Source organism: Rhinatrema bivittatum, chromosome 5 (genome assembly GCF_901001135.1).
Source record: "Rhinatrema bivittatum chromosome 5, aRhiBiv1.1, whole genome shotgun sequence".
Classification (NCBI taxonomy): domain Eukaryota; kingdom Metazoa; phylum Chordata; class Amphibia; order Gymnophiona; family Rhinatrematidae; genus Rhinatrema; species Rhinatrema bivittatum.
In genome coordinates this window covers 270,925,942-270,940,512 of record NC_042619.1, presented here as the reverse complement: position 1 = coordinate 270,940,512, position 14,571 = coordinate 270,925,942, and the positions used below count along the sequence as shown (strand labels likewise).

General features: G+C 46.5%; 1 protein-coding gene across 3 annotated transcripts in view; it reads right to left on the bottom strand.

Moving 5' to 3' along the window:
• The window catches only part of LOC115092750 (disintegrin and metalloproteinase domain-containing protein 9-like), a 384,934-nt gene that overhangs the window by 6,535 nt on the left and 363,828 nt on the right, over positions 1–14,571 (bottom strand). For all 3 annotated transcript variants that reach the window (XM_029604043.1, XM_029604042.1, XM_029604044.1), the window contains 2 exons: positions 11,285–11,441; positions 9,833–9,903 (listed from right to left, as the gene is read on the bottom strand). In XM_029604043.1, coding sequence (XP_029459903.1) covers positions 9,833–9,903; positions 11,285–11,441 — 228 coding nt within the window. The remainder of the gene's footprint in view (positions 1–9,832; positions 9,904–11,284; positions 11,442–14,571) is intronic.

Below are 14,571 nucleotides of genomic sequence, written 5' to 3'. Positions count from 1 at the left end.
CTGTTTTGTACACTGCCATGGCTCAGAATTTTGCCAAAACATCAAGACCCTCAACTAAACCTGGCAATCAGAATAACCAAAATAAGCAAATTTACCAGTTTTTAAAATGTATATGTCATAAGATGAGGCTCCAAGGGGATAGACTTAAGAGTAACATCAGGAGAGAGGGAGGTGTAAACATGGAAAAGTCTTCTATTTACTGTCCTAGTCTGTGTTTCTATGCAAAACAGAACTCATGAAATATTTGGACTTAGTGAGAATTTAAAGTATAAGGTGTTGAATGAGAGATTCACTCTACTTGTCTTCTATGTTGCTTTCTTTAGGGATTACCCTATCCCAAAGACCTCATCCATAAAGATGACTGTTCTTGGTCATCATTCTCACCCACTAACTCAGACACAATCATATGCATTTTTCATAAAACAAAAATATCCTTTTCTCCTTTCAATCCCTGTCCTGGACACTATCTGAAATCACTTAGTTTACCAATATACGATTTCCTTGCTAACCTCATAAATCAATCACTACTCACTGGTGTTTATCTTGACCAGTTTAAACTGTCCTCACAGTACTACCTATCCAAAAAAAGAAAAATGAAGACTTCTCCAACCTCAACAATCTCGCCCAATAGTGTCACTCTGTACTCTGACAAAAGTAACAGAATCTATTGTTCTCTACCAGTTAAACAACTACCTCTACGATAATGAGCTTCTTCACCCAAACCAACATGGTTTCCGAAAAAATCACAATATGGAAACCCTGCTGATTTCCTCCTTTGATAGGCTACTAAGAGGATTTGACTCCAACATTGATTACATACTAGTGCTCTTAGACATCTCGGCAGCATTTGACACCCTTGATCATTCTATTTTACTGTCGAGACTGCATTCAATTGGTATCTCAGACATGGTTCACAGCTGGTTTAACTCCTTCCTCACCAATCGTCAGTATCAAATCCATCTAGGGACATGTGCATCCTCACATTATTCAATTTCCTCAGGGATTCCACAAGGTTCTTCACTTCATAAGAGCATAAGAACATAAGAAATTGCCATGCTGGGTCAGACCAAGGGTCCATCAAGCCCAGCATCTTGTTTCCAACAGAGGTCAAACCAGGCCACAAGAACCTGGCAATTACCCAAACACCAAGAAGATCCCATGTTACTGATGCAATTAATAGCAGTGGCTATTCCCTAAGTAAACTTGATTAATGTTGAGATTACTTACCTGATAATCTCCTTTTCCTTAGTGTAGACAGATGGACTCAGAACGAATGGGATAGTATCCGCGTGCTAGCAGTTGGAGACGGATCTGACGTCAACACGGGGTATATATATCCCCACAGGAAGCGTAGCAACTTAGTAATCTTCCTTGCAAAAGCTGTTATGGATGTGTGTACTGACGCTCAGTGAAAAGTGAAAACAGGATTCCCCTGACCGATTGATAGTAGCTGGAGACCGCCAGCATTCCCAACCGGAAGGCGTTAACACCTGGTAGAGTGTACGCTTTTATGTAAACAAATGACATGGCTTACCCTGAATCGGTGAAACCCATGTACACAGGCAGCTGGGCGGGATGCTGAGTCCATCTGTCTACACTAAGGAAAAGGAGATTATCAGGTAAGTAATCTCAACATTTCCTGGCATGTAGCCAGATGGACTGAGAACGAATGGGATGTACAAAAGCTTTACTCTCAGCCTGGGCGGGAGGCTGCCTGAGGACCATGTAGGACCGCCCTCGCAAATGCCGAGTCCTCCCTAGCCTGGACATCCAGACGGTAGAACCTGGAGAAGGTATGGAGGGAGGACCATGTCGCCGCTTTACATATTTCTGCAGGCGATAGCATCCTGGATTCCGCCCAGGATGCCGCTTGTGCTCTGGTAGAGTGAGCCTTGACTTGTAGAGGCGGAGACTTCCCAGCCTCCACATAAGCTGCTCTGATAACTTCTTTAATCCAGCGGGCGATGGTGGGCTGTGAGGCCGCTTCACCTTGCTTCTTCCCACTGTGCAGGACGAACAGATGGTCCGTCTTTCGTAGTTCTTGTGTCACGTCCAGATATCTGGGCAGCAATCTGCCAATGTCTAGATGGCGTAATAAACGCCCTTCTTCAGATTTCTTCAAACCCGCCGTGGTAGGCAAGGATATGGTTTGGTTAAGATGAAACTGTGAAACCACTTTCGGTAGAAAGGAGGGAACAGTGCGAAGATGGATAGCCTCCGGAGTGATTCTGAGAAATGGATCCCGGCAGGCCAGTGCTTGTAGCTCTGAGATGCGGCGTGCTGAACAGATAGCCAGCAAGAACACCATCTTCAAGGTTAGAGAAAGGAGAGACAGGCCCCGAAGGGGTCTGAAGGTGGATCCTGCGAGGAAATCCAAAACAAGGTTGAGGTTCCATAAGGGCACTGGCCACTTCAGTGGCGGACGAATATGCTTGACTCCTTGCAGGAAGCGAGAAACATCTGGGTGCTTGGCGATGGTCTTGCCATCCCTCCTGGGACCATAGCAAGACAGCGCAGCCACCTGAACCTTGATGGAGCTGAGGGAGAGACTCTTCTGAAGTCCATCCTGCAGGAAATCCAACACAATAGGGATTGTGGTCGCATGTGGATTGGTGCCATGAGTGTCGCACCATGCTTCAAATACTCTCCAGATCCTTATGTAGGTGAGGGATGTGGAAAACTTGCGAGCTCGGAGGAGTGTATCTATCACGGGCTCCGAGTAACCTCTTTTCTTCAGTCTAGCCCTCTCAATGGCCAGACCGTAAGAGAGAATTGAGCTGGATCCTCGTGGAGGATGGGACCTTGACGTAGAAGGTCTCGGAGAGGAGGCAGGGGAAGAGGCTTCCCTGCCAGAAGTCTTCTCATGTCCGCGTACCAGGGTCTTCTTGGCCAGTCTGGTGCCACTAGAAGAACTAGGCCCCGGTGTTTCTGAATCTTGTGGATGATGGCGCCCAGCAGAGGCCACGGAGGAAAGGCGTATAGCAGAGTCCCTGGAGGCCACGGCTGAACCAGGGCATCGATTCCGTGGGAGAACGGATCGCGCTTGCGGCTGAAATATCTGGGTACTTGAGCATTGGACTTGTCTGCCAGTAAATCCATGTCCGGGATCCCCCAGTGATCCACAATCATCTGGAAGGCTGTGGGTGACAGCTGCCACTCTCCCGGATTTAGACGTTCTCTGCTGAGGAAGTCTGCCGTGGTGTTGTCCTTCCCGGCAATGTGGACGGCGGAGATGTCCCGAAGATTCGCCTCTGCCCAAACCATCAGTGGGGCGATCTCCAGAGATACTTGTTGGCTTCTGGTTCCACCCTGACGGTTGATGTATGTCACCGTGGTGGCGTTGTCTGACATCACTCTGACTGCTCTGTTCTTCAGTTTGTGAGCAAATCGAAGGCATGCCAATCGGACTACCCGAGCCTCTAGACGGTTGATGTTCCACGCTGACTCTTCTCCGTGCCACCGCCCTTGTGCGGTGAGTCCTTCGCAGTGTGCTCCCCAGCCGCTCAGGCTGGCATCTGTGGTGAGCAGAGTCCACGTGGGAGAGGACATCCTCGACCCCTTGCTCATGTGGTCGGACTGCAGCCACCACCGTAACTGTGTCCGGACTCTGGCAGGCAGAGGTAGGTGCGTGGAATAGTTCCGTAGACGAGGGCTCCAGCGAGAGAGCAGGGAGTGTTGTAGAGGCCTCATATGGGCCCTTGCCCAAGGTACCACTTCCAGGGTGGATGCCATGAGACCAAGAACCTGCAGATAGTCCCAAGCTATGGGCCGACTGGCTCCCATCAAGTACTGGCTACGCGTCTGAAGTTTCAACCTTCTCTTGGTAGTGAGACTGACTGTGTCTGCCTGCATGTTGAACTGTACTCCCAGGTATTCCAGTGACTGGGAAGGCTGTAGGCAACTCTTGCTGAGGTTGATTACCCAGCCCAAGCTTTCCAGAAGGGCGATCACCCTGTCGGTTGTCCGATGACTCTCCTCTCGTGATTTCGCCCTGATCAGCCAATCGTCTAAGTAGGGATGGACCAGAATTCCTTCCCGCCTGAGGGCCGCTGCTACCATGACAACCACCTTGGTGAAGGTCCGCGGTGACGTGGCCAATCCGAAGGGCAGAGCCCGGAATTGGAAGTGGCAACCCAGAACCTTGAAGCGTAGGTAGCACTGATGATCCGGATGGATCGGGATGTGCAGGTATGCCTCTGACAGGTCTAATGCCGTGAGGAATTCTCCAGGCTGTACTGCAGCCTTGACGGAGCGCAGCGTCTCCATGCGAAACCTCGGGACCCGTAAGTATCGGTTGACTGACTTGAGGTCCAGTACAGGCCGAAAGGTGCCCCCTTTCTTGGATACCATGAAATAAATGGAATAGTGTCCAGAATTCACTTCCCAGGCAGGTACTGGGATGATGGCTTTCAAGGACAGGAGCCTCGCCAGGGTAGCTTCCAAGGCTGCCTTCTTGTGCATGGGACATGCCGATTCCACAAACTTGTCCGGAGGGAGATGATGAAAGTCCAGATAATATCCCTCCCGGATAATGGCGAGGACCCACTGGTCCGACGTGATCTCGACCCATCTGGGGTAGAAGAGGGTTAACCTGCCCCCTATGACTTCGTCCCCCAGATGAATCGACGGATTCTCATTGGGAGGCGCGGCCGGGACCTGAGCCCGGGCCTGCACCCCTCTTGCACTGCTTGATCCGAAAGGACTGATTCCTGGCCTGAGGACGTGGTGCCTGGTAGCGACTCCTGTAAGGAACAAAGCGCTGTGAACTCCTGCCCCTGGAGGGCCTTGGAAAGGCGCGCTGGCCCCTTCTGAACCGATCTTCCGGCAGCCTAGGCACTGGAGAGGCACCCCATGTACTGGCCAGTTTATCCAGGTCGCTGCCAAATAGGAAGGAGCCCTTAAAGGGCATTCTGGTGAGGCGTGTCTTTGAAGGCGCATCGGCTGACCATTTCCGGATCCAGAGCTGCCTCCTGGCAGCTACGGAGGAAGAGATCCCCTTGGCCGTTGTTCGGACCAGGTCAGATGCAGCATCTGTGAGGAACGAGAGAGCTGACTCCATGTCAGCTGCTGGAGCTTTGTTCCTAACCTGTGACAAACAGGAACGCGTCACCACTGTGCAGCAGGTTGTGATCCGCAAAGATAGAGCTGCCACCTCAAAGGTCTGCTTCAGAATGGCGTCCAGTCGCCGGTCATGAGGCTCCTTGAGGGCCGTCCCCCCTTCCACTGGAATGGTAGTGCGCTTGACCACAGCGCTAATCAAGGCGTCCACCTGAGGGCACGCCAGCAGGTCCTGGATAGCCGGTGCCAATGGGTACATGCCCGTCAGGGCCCGGCCCCCTTTGAAGGAAGCCGCTGGTGCCGCCCATTCTAAATCTATCAGTTGTTGTGCTGCTTGCAAGAATGGAAAATGGCGGGCTGTAGGACGAAGACCTTCCAGCAGGGGGTTCTGCGCAGAGGGTACCGTAGCGCTAGGACCTGTAATATCCAACTCTGCCAGACACTGAGACACCAAGTCGGAGAGATCCTCCTTGGGGAAGAACCGCCTCATGGTCCTATATGGCTCAATCCCTGGGGGAAGTTCCCCCTCGTCCGGGAGTTCGGATTCATCCGGTGAAACCTCCTCGTTTGACTGATCTGGACTGTCCAGCGGCGGGAGGACCCGCTCACGATAAGGGCGTGAGGGTCCAGGAACAGGATCCGCAGGAGCCGCCACCGCAGCGGCCGCCGCAGCAGCCGCCCCAGTCGCAGCCACCGCCGGAACCACAGCAACCACAGGAACAACAGGAACAGCAGGAACCGCCGGGCCTGGATGAGAAGCCGTTTGCATCTGTACAAAGGCATGAATCCCCTTAAAGAGATCCACCCAGGAAATGGAAGCAGCCTCTAATCGCCGGGGTACAAGATCCCCCGGGATTCCCGAGTGGTTGAGACTGCCCGCTAAATCCGGGGTAACCCCTGGGGAACTGTCAGCAAATCGTGGCTGAGACGGGTCCTGGCCCGATGGTCCCACGGCCTCCTCACATTGGGCACCTAGGGAGTCTGGCTCTTCACTGTGTGTGGCTCTAAGCTGGCATGCAGAGCAGAGGCCAAGGGCTTTAATGCCTGAAGCAGGCGGCGCCGCCGCTGAAGACGCTGATGCGTTCTGTTCCATTTGAAAAAGAAGCAGCAATAATATATGCTTAATATAACAGGCGCGCAATAATAATAATATGCGGCAGCAATATGCGCTTAATACAACAGGCGCACAAGAATAATAATATGCGGCAGCAATATGCGCTTAATACAACAAGCGCTTAACCATAATAATAATATGCAATATGTTCTCAGCACTAGGCGGTCATGAAAACAGCTCAATTGTATGCAATATGCTCTCAGCAATATGCAGTTAACAATACACGCTTAGGCTTTCAATAAGCGCTCAGCAATATGCGGTTAGCAATACACGCTCAATGGCATTCAATAGGCTCTCAGCAATAAGCGTTTAGCAATATACACTCAATGGCATTCAATAGGCTCTCAGCAATAGGCGGTTAACAATACCCGCTCAGTGGCATACAATATGCTCTTAGCAATATGCGGTTAGCAATGTACGCACAATGGCATTCAATAGGCTCTCAGCAATATGCGGTTAACAATACACGCTCAAGGGCATTCAATAGGCTTTCAGCAATAAGCGTTTAGCAATATACGCACAATGGCATTCAATAGGCTCTCAGCAATATGTGGTTAGCAATACACGCTCAAGGGCATTCAATAGGCTTTCAGCAATAAGCGTTTAGCAATATACGCACAATGGCATTCAATAGGCTCTCAGCAATATGCGGTTAGCAATACACTCTCAGTGGCATTCAATATGCTCTTAGCAATAAGGCAATATACGCACAAGGAGAAATAGAGCCGCGCCTATTACGGGCGCTCAATAAGTGAACAAGGCCCACAAAATGGCGCCCTCCACGGCGTGCTACACCGCCGATCCTCTGTTCCTCGGAGACCAAAAATAAGAGATGTACGCCTTACCTGATCCTCGGCGCTTCCCGGCTGGAACCCGGGCGGTCTCCGGCTGCGGGGGGAGAGGGCAAGTACCTTCACCACCACGTTTGAGGATATGCACCCGCTGACTCGTCCACGCCGGGACCGAGGCGCCTCGTATGCCTCACCCGAACCTCGCCCGGGGGCTATGTCCCTGCCGCGATTCGCCCACCGGACCGAGGACTTAAACCTCCGGGGGATCACGGAAATCACCCCGGGAAACTCTACTGGGGGAGGGACCTTAGGGTATCACCAAAGGAGTGCGGGGCTCGATGCTGTAGAAGTTTTAGTGGAAGAAAGTAGAAAATAGAAAGTAGATTTGGAAAACACGCTCAGCGAGCGTGCAGGCTCTCCAAACTGCTTTGGAGATGGAAATTACTAAGTTGCTACGCTTCCTGTGGGGATATATATACCCCGTGCTGACGTCAGATTCGTCTCCAACTGCTAGCACGCGGATACTATCCCATTCGTTCTGAGTCCATCTGGCTACACGCCAGGAAATAGCTGTTAATGGACTTCTCCTACAAGAACTTATCCAAACCTATTTTGAACCCAGCTACACTAACTGAACTAAACACATCCTCTGGCAACAAATTTCAGAGCTTAATTGTGCGTTGAGTGAAAAAGAATTTTCTCCGATTAGTCTTAAATGTGCTACTTGCTAACTTCATGGAATGCCTCCTGGTCCTTCTATTATCCGAAAGTGCAAATAACTGATTCACATCTACTCGTTCAAGACCTCTCATGATCTTAAAGACCTCTATCATATCCCCCCTCAGCCGCCTCTTCTCACTTTCTCTGGTTTTAATCAGGGTCTACAAGTGTTAGGTGTTCTGACTTGCACTCGTAACTGACCATGTCAAGCTGTAGCTCGTTAAACTATGGCTAATGAAAGATCCTGGTTCTGCCTAAGAACTGGTCTTATCTCTTAGAAAAACAGTTGTTAGAAAGAACAGTCTCTCCTGCTTTATGTTCAGTTCATTAGTACCATGCAGTCAGAAAGAAAAACAAAAGACAGCATACTACAGTTTCAGGCCTCAACCATCCTTATGCTTAAGCTATGTGTAATATACATAGTGATCCACATTTATCAATTACTGGTGATTATTTTGATCCACTATCAATCCCACCTTTCCATACAATAATCTTCCAGGAAACTAATTAACTTCCTAAAATAATCTTAATACACAATGCCAAAAGAAGGAGGTATGGGATTTTCAGGTGTATTTTTTTTTTTATAATATGGCTGTAATTTTAAAATACTAGCAGAATGGCTTTCAAAGCTAACACCAAATAGTGTGGTTGAAATAGGAAGTTTACAATACCTCAGTTTGTTTTATCTGCTGCATGCTTGTCAGAATAATCTTCCTATATACATCTCCAAATCTTTATTGATAAACATGATATGAAAGGGTTGGAAATTTATTAGATCTTATTTAAGTTTTCCATGGGAAAAATATTGTTTGCCTTTGATTGGAAACCCCCAATTCCAACTAGGTCTCATGATTCAGAAATTCCATTCGTGGCATTCTCTTGGCACTATTAGCATACACATTCTGTTTAACATCTGTCTTTTACCATTGTGCTATATTTTAGAAAGTCTCAATATCCAATTCAAAATATATGCAGATGATATCCAGTTTTTTGTTCCATACTCAAAATCATGGTCCAACACTCTATCTTTGGTTTCCTTATACATCAAAACCATAAAATCCTGGCCTTCTCACAATCATCTGAAACTTAACACCTCAAAAACAGAAATTGTACATTTATCTTCCATCTCATTGTCTGACTGCAGACCTCCTGCTCATCTTGATCTTAATGGTACTTTTCTACCAATCACATCTAAAGCCCGCAACCTTGGAGTCACTATCGACTCCAGTCTTTCCATGTCACACCACATATCCCAAACAGTAAAAAAAACTCTTTCTTTGAGCTACACATGCTGAAACATCTGAAACCCCTACTCTTTCATCAAGACTTCAGAACAATCCTTCAATCTTTAATCTTTAGCAATTTAGACTACTGTAATGCCCTGTTCTTTGGGCTCCACCAAAATGCTATCCAACCACTACAACTAATTCAAAACTCAGCAGCACGCATCCTTACCAGCAAGTCATGTAGAAACCATATTTCTCCTGTACTTTATTCTCTACACTGGTTACCCATCAAATTCAGGATCAAATTCAAAATGTTTTCCATTATTAAATGACAACACCTCAACGTGGCTCAGCTCCCGATTACACATCTATAGATCTTCCAGAAACATACGCTTATCCCAAAATAACTTTCTATAAGTTCCTACTATCAAAATTGCCCAACTAGATATAATGAGACACCGTGTGTTTTCAGTAGTTGGCCCGCAACTTTGGAATTCCATCCCAGGAATAGAAGGACCGAATTTAAAAAGTGCTTAAAAACCTCTCTCTTTAAGTGTGCTTTTAACATCCATGAGGCCAATTAATCTTGCCTCTCCTATATTGCTTTTTGAATTGTGTCAAGCTCCACTGTCCTCATTCCTTCCCTCTTTCTAGAGCTTTTAATTTGTTGCTCATATTATTTAAGAATATACTGTATTTTTTAAGTTTCTCAAAGTCTTTTACCTTGTATTAAATTTAAGTTTGTGATTTTATGTATGTTATACTGTAAACCGTTTTGATTACATATAGTATAAAAAACGGTATATAAAATATTTTAAATAAATAAATGATTATTTGATCTTGTTGGATCATCATCTTCTTCCAATCACACTATATCACTTTGTATACAGAGAATTTTACAATGGAAATGATCTATTACTCACAGACGGGATCATCTGGATATTGCACATGTGAAGATGCTGATACAGCTTCTAACTGGCTGCTACTCTTTGATCTAGTCATATAAAAATATCAGTGGTTAAAAAGAAAATATATGCTCAGAAAATGAAGTCCAAAGGTAGGGAAAATATCAATATTCAACAACCAACCCTCCTAGTAATGAAAAAAGAAAAACAAAACTTATTAAAGAATTAAATAATGGTTGATTCACACTTCTGATGTTTTGTAGGCAAGGTGATGTGCATGGTAATGAGCTCAACTGCAACTATTGTTTTTGTTTTAAATGTCTTAGAAATGCATGCAAAAAAGTGAAAATGACACTTAAGCTCTCAGAAAAAAATACTGGAATGTATCTCTTGCATATATTAAGGCATTGCTGTAAACCTCACAATTTCAAAAAGCTGAAAAGCATGCTGTTAATTTGAGCCTGGCCATCCATCAAAGGAGCTGTCCAGACAAATGTGCTGGAGAGCAGTGACAGACATAGATAGAGATCCTGGGTTATTTCTTTTGGAAATTTAAAATTAAATGATCTGTGAGAAAGGGACCTGCTGTGGTGGGGCAAGGGAAGGAGGTTAGATACTAAATTTAAAAGAACCACTTTCAGTGTGGCTCTGTCCCTTTAACTTTTGTTCCATTCCTTAGTGCAAGCTTGAAACTGGAAGCAGCTTGATATTTTTCACTTTTATTCTAAAGGAAATATGTCCACTAGTAAATCAGGTATTTTCCAACAGGAACTGAAATGGCACACAATGAAACATAAACCCCATCTGAACCTGATTCCAGTTCCCAGCTGTTAACCAGAAATGTTTACAGCCATGAAATGCTTACAGAGACAGTAACTCTCAAAGGGTTTGCGGGCGCACATTGATGCATGTGTGGCAGCCCACACCCAGGGACACACAGCTACTTTATAACATATGTGCATATTTTATAAAATTACTCTGGGGCATGTATGCATGCACCCAATTTTGCCAGTGAGAGAACACAGCCACGCATATCCAGGTATGTGCCAGGCTCTGTTCACGCAATGATCAGTTTCACCAGTTTAACCATTGAAGAGCTAGGTACTCCAAATCTTTAGCCTGCTCTCCCCCTAGTTAACCCAGACCCCTTAAACCTCCCCAGGTATGCTTTTTTTGTTTTTAACACTTACACCTCCTCCATAGCAGACATAAAGTTACCCGGCCCTGGACCTGGGTACATACCCAGACATGTAGGTACCTGTGCGCACATCTCGTGGTCCCACCTTGGAATGCCCATGCCCCACCCAAATCACGCCCACACCATGCCCCTTTTTGAATTCAAGTGAGATATTCATGCCTCAGGAGATGCGCGTGCATGTAGGTGCCTTTTTTAATTCAGGTGGACATGCACATATACTACTTGTATGCACATCTCTCAATTTTGGCATGTGCATCCCTTTTAAAATTCACCTTTCAGAATATTGTATTTCTTCTGTTGTGTTGCTTTTCTTCCAGCTCATAACAAAAATGGCAACTAGGGACAGAAGAGGGGTAAATATGGAGAAGGCAATAAGAATCCACATCTTCCATGAATCTTCATCCTCATTGCTTACTAGGAGATCCTCATCTGAAAGATAACATTTTTGTTTTTTTAGAACTTGCCATTCCATACAATGTTTATCAAATGACCTTTATCCTCATTTTACTGTCCTTTAATCTTCATATGCTTATAAACTCATGAAATCTGTGATATTGTCAAATAGCTGATAATAGAAAGTTGTACCATTTCTGTATCTGTGTCATATTTCAAAAGATCAGACAACAAGTGGTGGCACATTCTTGCCTTACAGTGGGCGACATATTTATGGCAAAGGCGCCAATTTTCAAAGAGTTGTTGAGCAGCTCAGACAGGTGGCTATTTTCAGCCAGTTACCTTTTGGTAAATGTTCAGTCTGTACATGCACATTTTTCATTTTGTTTGGGGTTATTTTTCCATTTCATTTTTTGTTTCATTTCATTTATTTGAAATGAAAAGAAAAAAAAAACAAAACTAAAAGAAAAAAAGGTCTATCCTGTTACAAAAAAAAAAAAGAAAAAAACCCTTCAAACTCCTACCAAGCCCTCCCACAGCCTCTCTGGATCTGTTTACCCCAAGTCTTCTTTCTTTGCCCTACCTGTGATACAATTGTACATGGTGCCTACAGACAGAGAATGGCACCATTTCAATTTCTTCCATAAAAGGAAATGGTGCTGGGTTAATAAGAAAGGATCCAGCCAGTGTGAGGAAACTGAGACCCTCCTGGTAAGATGGCTTGCTCCCAATGCTTCTCAGAAGATTCAGAGTTGCAGTTTAAAAAGAGTTTCAAAATTGATGAATTAACAGTGTTATCTGTGACTGACAGACAATAAGAATTAATATTCACTACACATGCCCTTCAAATACTGTATAACTAGGGGCAATTTTATTTTAACAATAGGGTTTTCTTGATTTCAACTAGTGGTACTGATGACGCATATTTTTAAGTGAAAGAAAAACATTCTGAAATCTCTAGAATATATTTGTAGTGATCCCTATAATAGAATTGAAAGCTTTTCCTCATCATTTGAGTCTAACTTTTCTATATCTTCCTCTCTCCCTGGACCTTGGAACACCTCCTATCATTCATCTATAACAGGGTTCCCCAAACTATGGTCCACAGGCTGGATTCAGCCCACAGAGCTCCTTTGGCTGGCCCACCAGGCTTTTCTTTCATGTGAAAACCAAAGAACAAGTACAGAACAGTCAAATATACATCCCTAAGGTCTCAATTCTTTGATAAGAAATTTTCAAATACTAAGGATAAATTCCACTTATAAATTGCATTTATTCTATTAATGAAAATATTATACAGTACCAAAAATTTTTTTATCATTACCAAAAATAAATTTCACTTATAATTACACATGTAAAGTGTAGCGCCCACACACATCCACACTCGCCCAATCTTTCACTCTCACTCTCACACCACAACCACCATGACCATTCGCTCATCACAAGAGGCTCACACACAAATACAAAAATGCAAAAAGCCTCACATTAAAAACTGCTTGAAAAAATATAACTATATTCCAAAGTTCACACTTAGGGATGAGAACTTCAAACAGAGCATTTAACTTATATTGATGTCCCTTAGGGATGTGCAGTAGGGACGGATTCATCCCATTTGGGATTTGGATTCATAGGGGCCCAAATCTGTTGCATCCGTTCTCGGGGGCCCTTGATCCATTCATATGTCAAAAATACATTAGTTCCCCCCAAAAAAACCCCATCCCAACCCTTTAAAGTTATTTATCTACCAACCCCCCACCCTCCTGACACCCCCCCCCCCCCCCAAGACTTGCCAAACGTACCTGGTGGTCCAGCGGGGTTCCTGGAGCGATCTCCTGCACTCGGGCTGTCGGCTGCCGGTATTCAAAATGGCGCCGATAGCACCTGTGACAAAGTAAGGGCAAAGGCTTTCGGCGCCATTTTGAATACCAGCAGCCGGCGACCCGCGTGCAGGAGATCGCTCCAGGAACTCCACTGGACTACCAGGTACTTTTGGCAAGTCTTGGGGGGGGGGGGGTCAGGACGGGGGGTCTATTCGTTGGTGATCCGTTGTATTCATGGGGGTTTGCCATATGTTTTGGAACCCCCACTAATACAACGAATATGGCATATACGTTGCGGATTCACAATACGTCGAAAAAGAATGCACACCCCTAATGTCCCTGGCAATACCAATGTTACTAGATGTATGATGTTCAATGTGTTGCGCACCCTGTCCGCGCTCAGCCCGCGCACGGACCTGCTCACCTCTCGAACTCCTCTGCAGGTCCCGGGTTGGCCTCTCCAGCAGCAGCCGCAAGCTCCTTCAGGTCTCGGCGTCCCGCAGTGGTGCTCGCTGGGCCTCCCTCAGCACACCAGGCCTCACGGCGGGGCTCAGCGTCCTGCATGGGTCCTAGCACCGCAGTGCGCCCTGATTGAATGCAGTATTAAAGGAAGTGCCTGCCTGCTATTCCTTGCCTTGGCAATTGGGTCGACACTATGTGTGCACTAGTTTGCCTCCGTGTCTCATCGCCTGTTCCAGTCTTGTTCCAGCGCCCGTCTGTTCCTACGTCCACTCAGGTAGTACCTCTTGGACTGACTGGTACTGACCTCTGCCTGTTCATGACTACGCTGATTGCTGCCCGGATACTGACCTCTGCCTGTCTACTTGACCACATCTAACCTCTGGAACCTGACCTCTGCTTTGGCTGACTACTCTCGGACTGACCTTTGGAACTTGACCTCTGCTTTGGCTGACTACTCTTGGACTGACCTTTGGAACTTGACCTCTGCTATTACTGACCCTGCTCCTTGATTCTGGCCCTGCTCCTAGCCTTGTCATCTCAGACACTGTTCTGGCCTTCTCTGGTCCTCCACACCTCCTGCCTTGAAGTTGACCGCGCACCCTTGATCCTGGTGGGCACACCTTTGAACTTCCTTTCTGGGAGACCCTGCGAGGCCCACCTAAGTCCAAGCGGCCTGGGTCCCCAAGGGCTCCACCCGGGGGGACCACGCGCTTCAGTGGTGAAAGCTTCAGCTAGCCTCTGTCTCTTCCTGTGCTCCGCCTCCTGGTAGCAGGTGCTCCCTGAGTCCGACCAGGGAGCCTATCAGCACTGCTCCAGAACAAGGGTCCACCTCCAGGTGCAACAGGTTGTTAAGGCCATGGACTTGGCAGAGTCTCCTGCCTCCT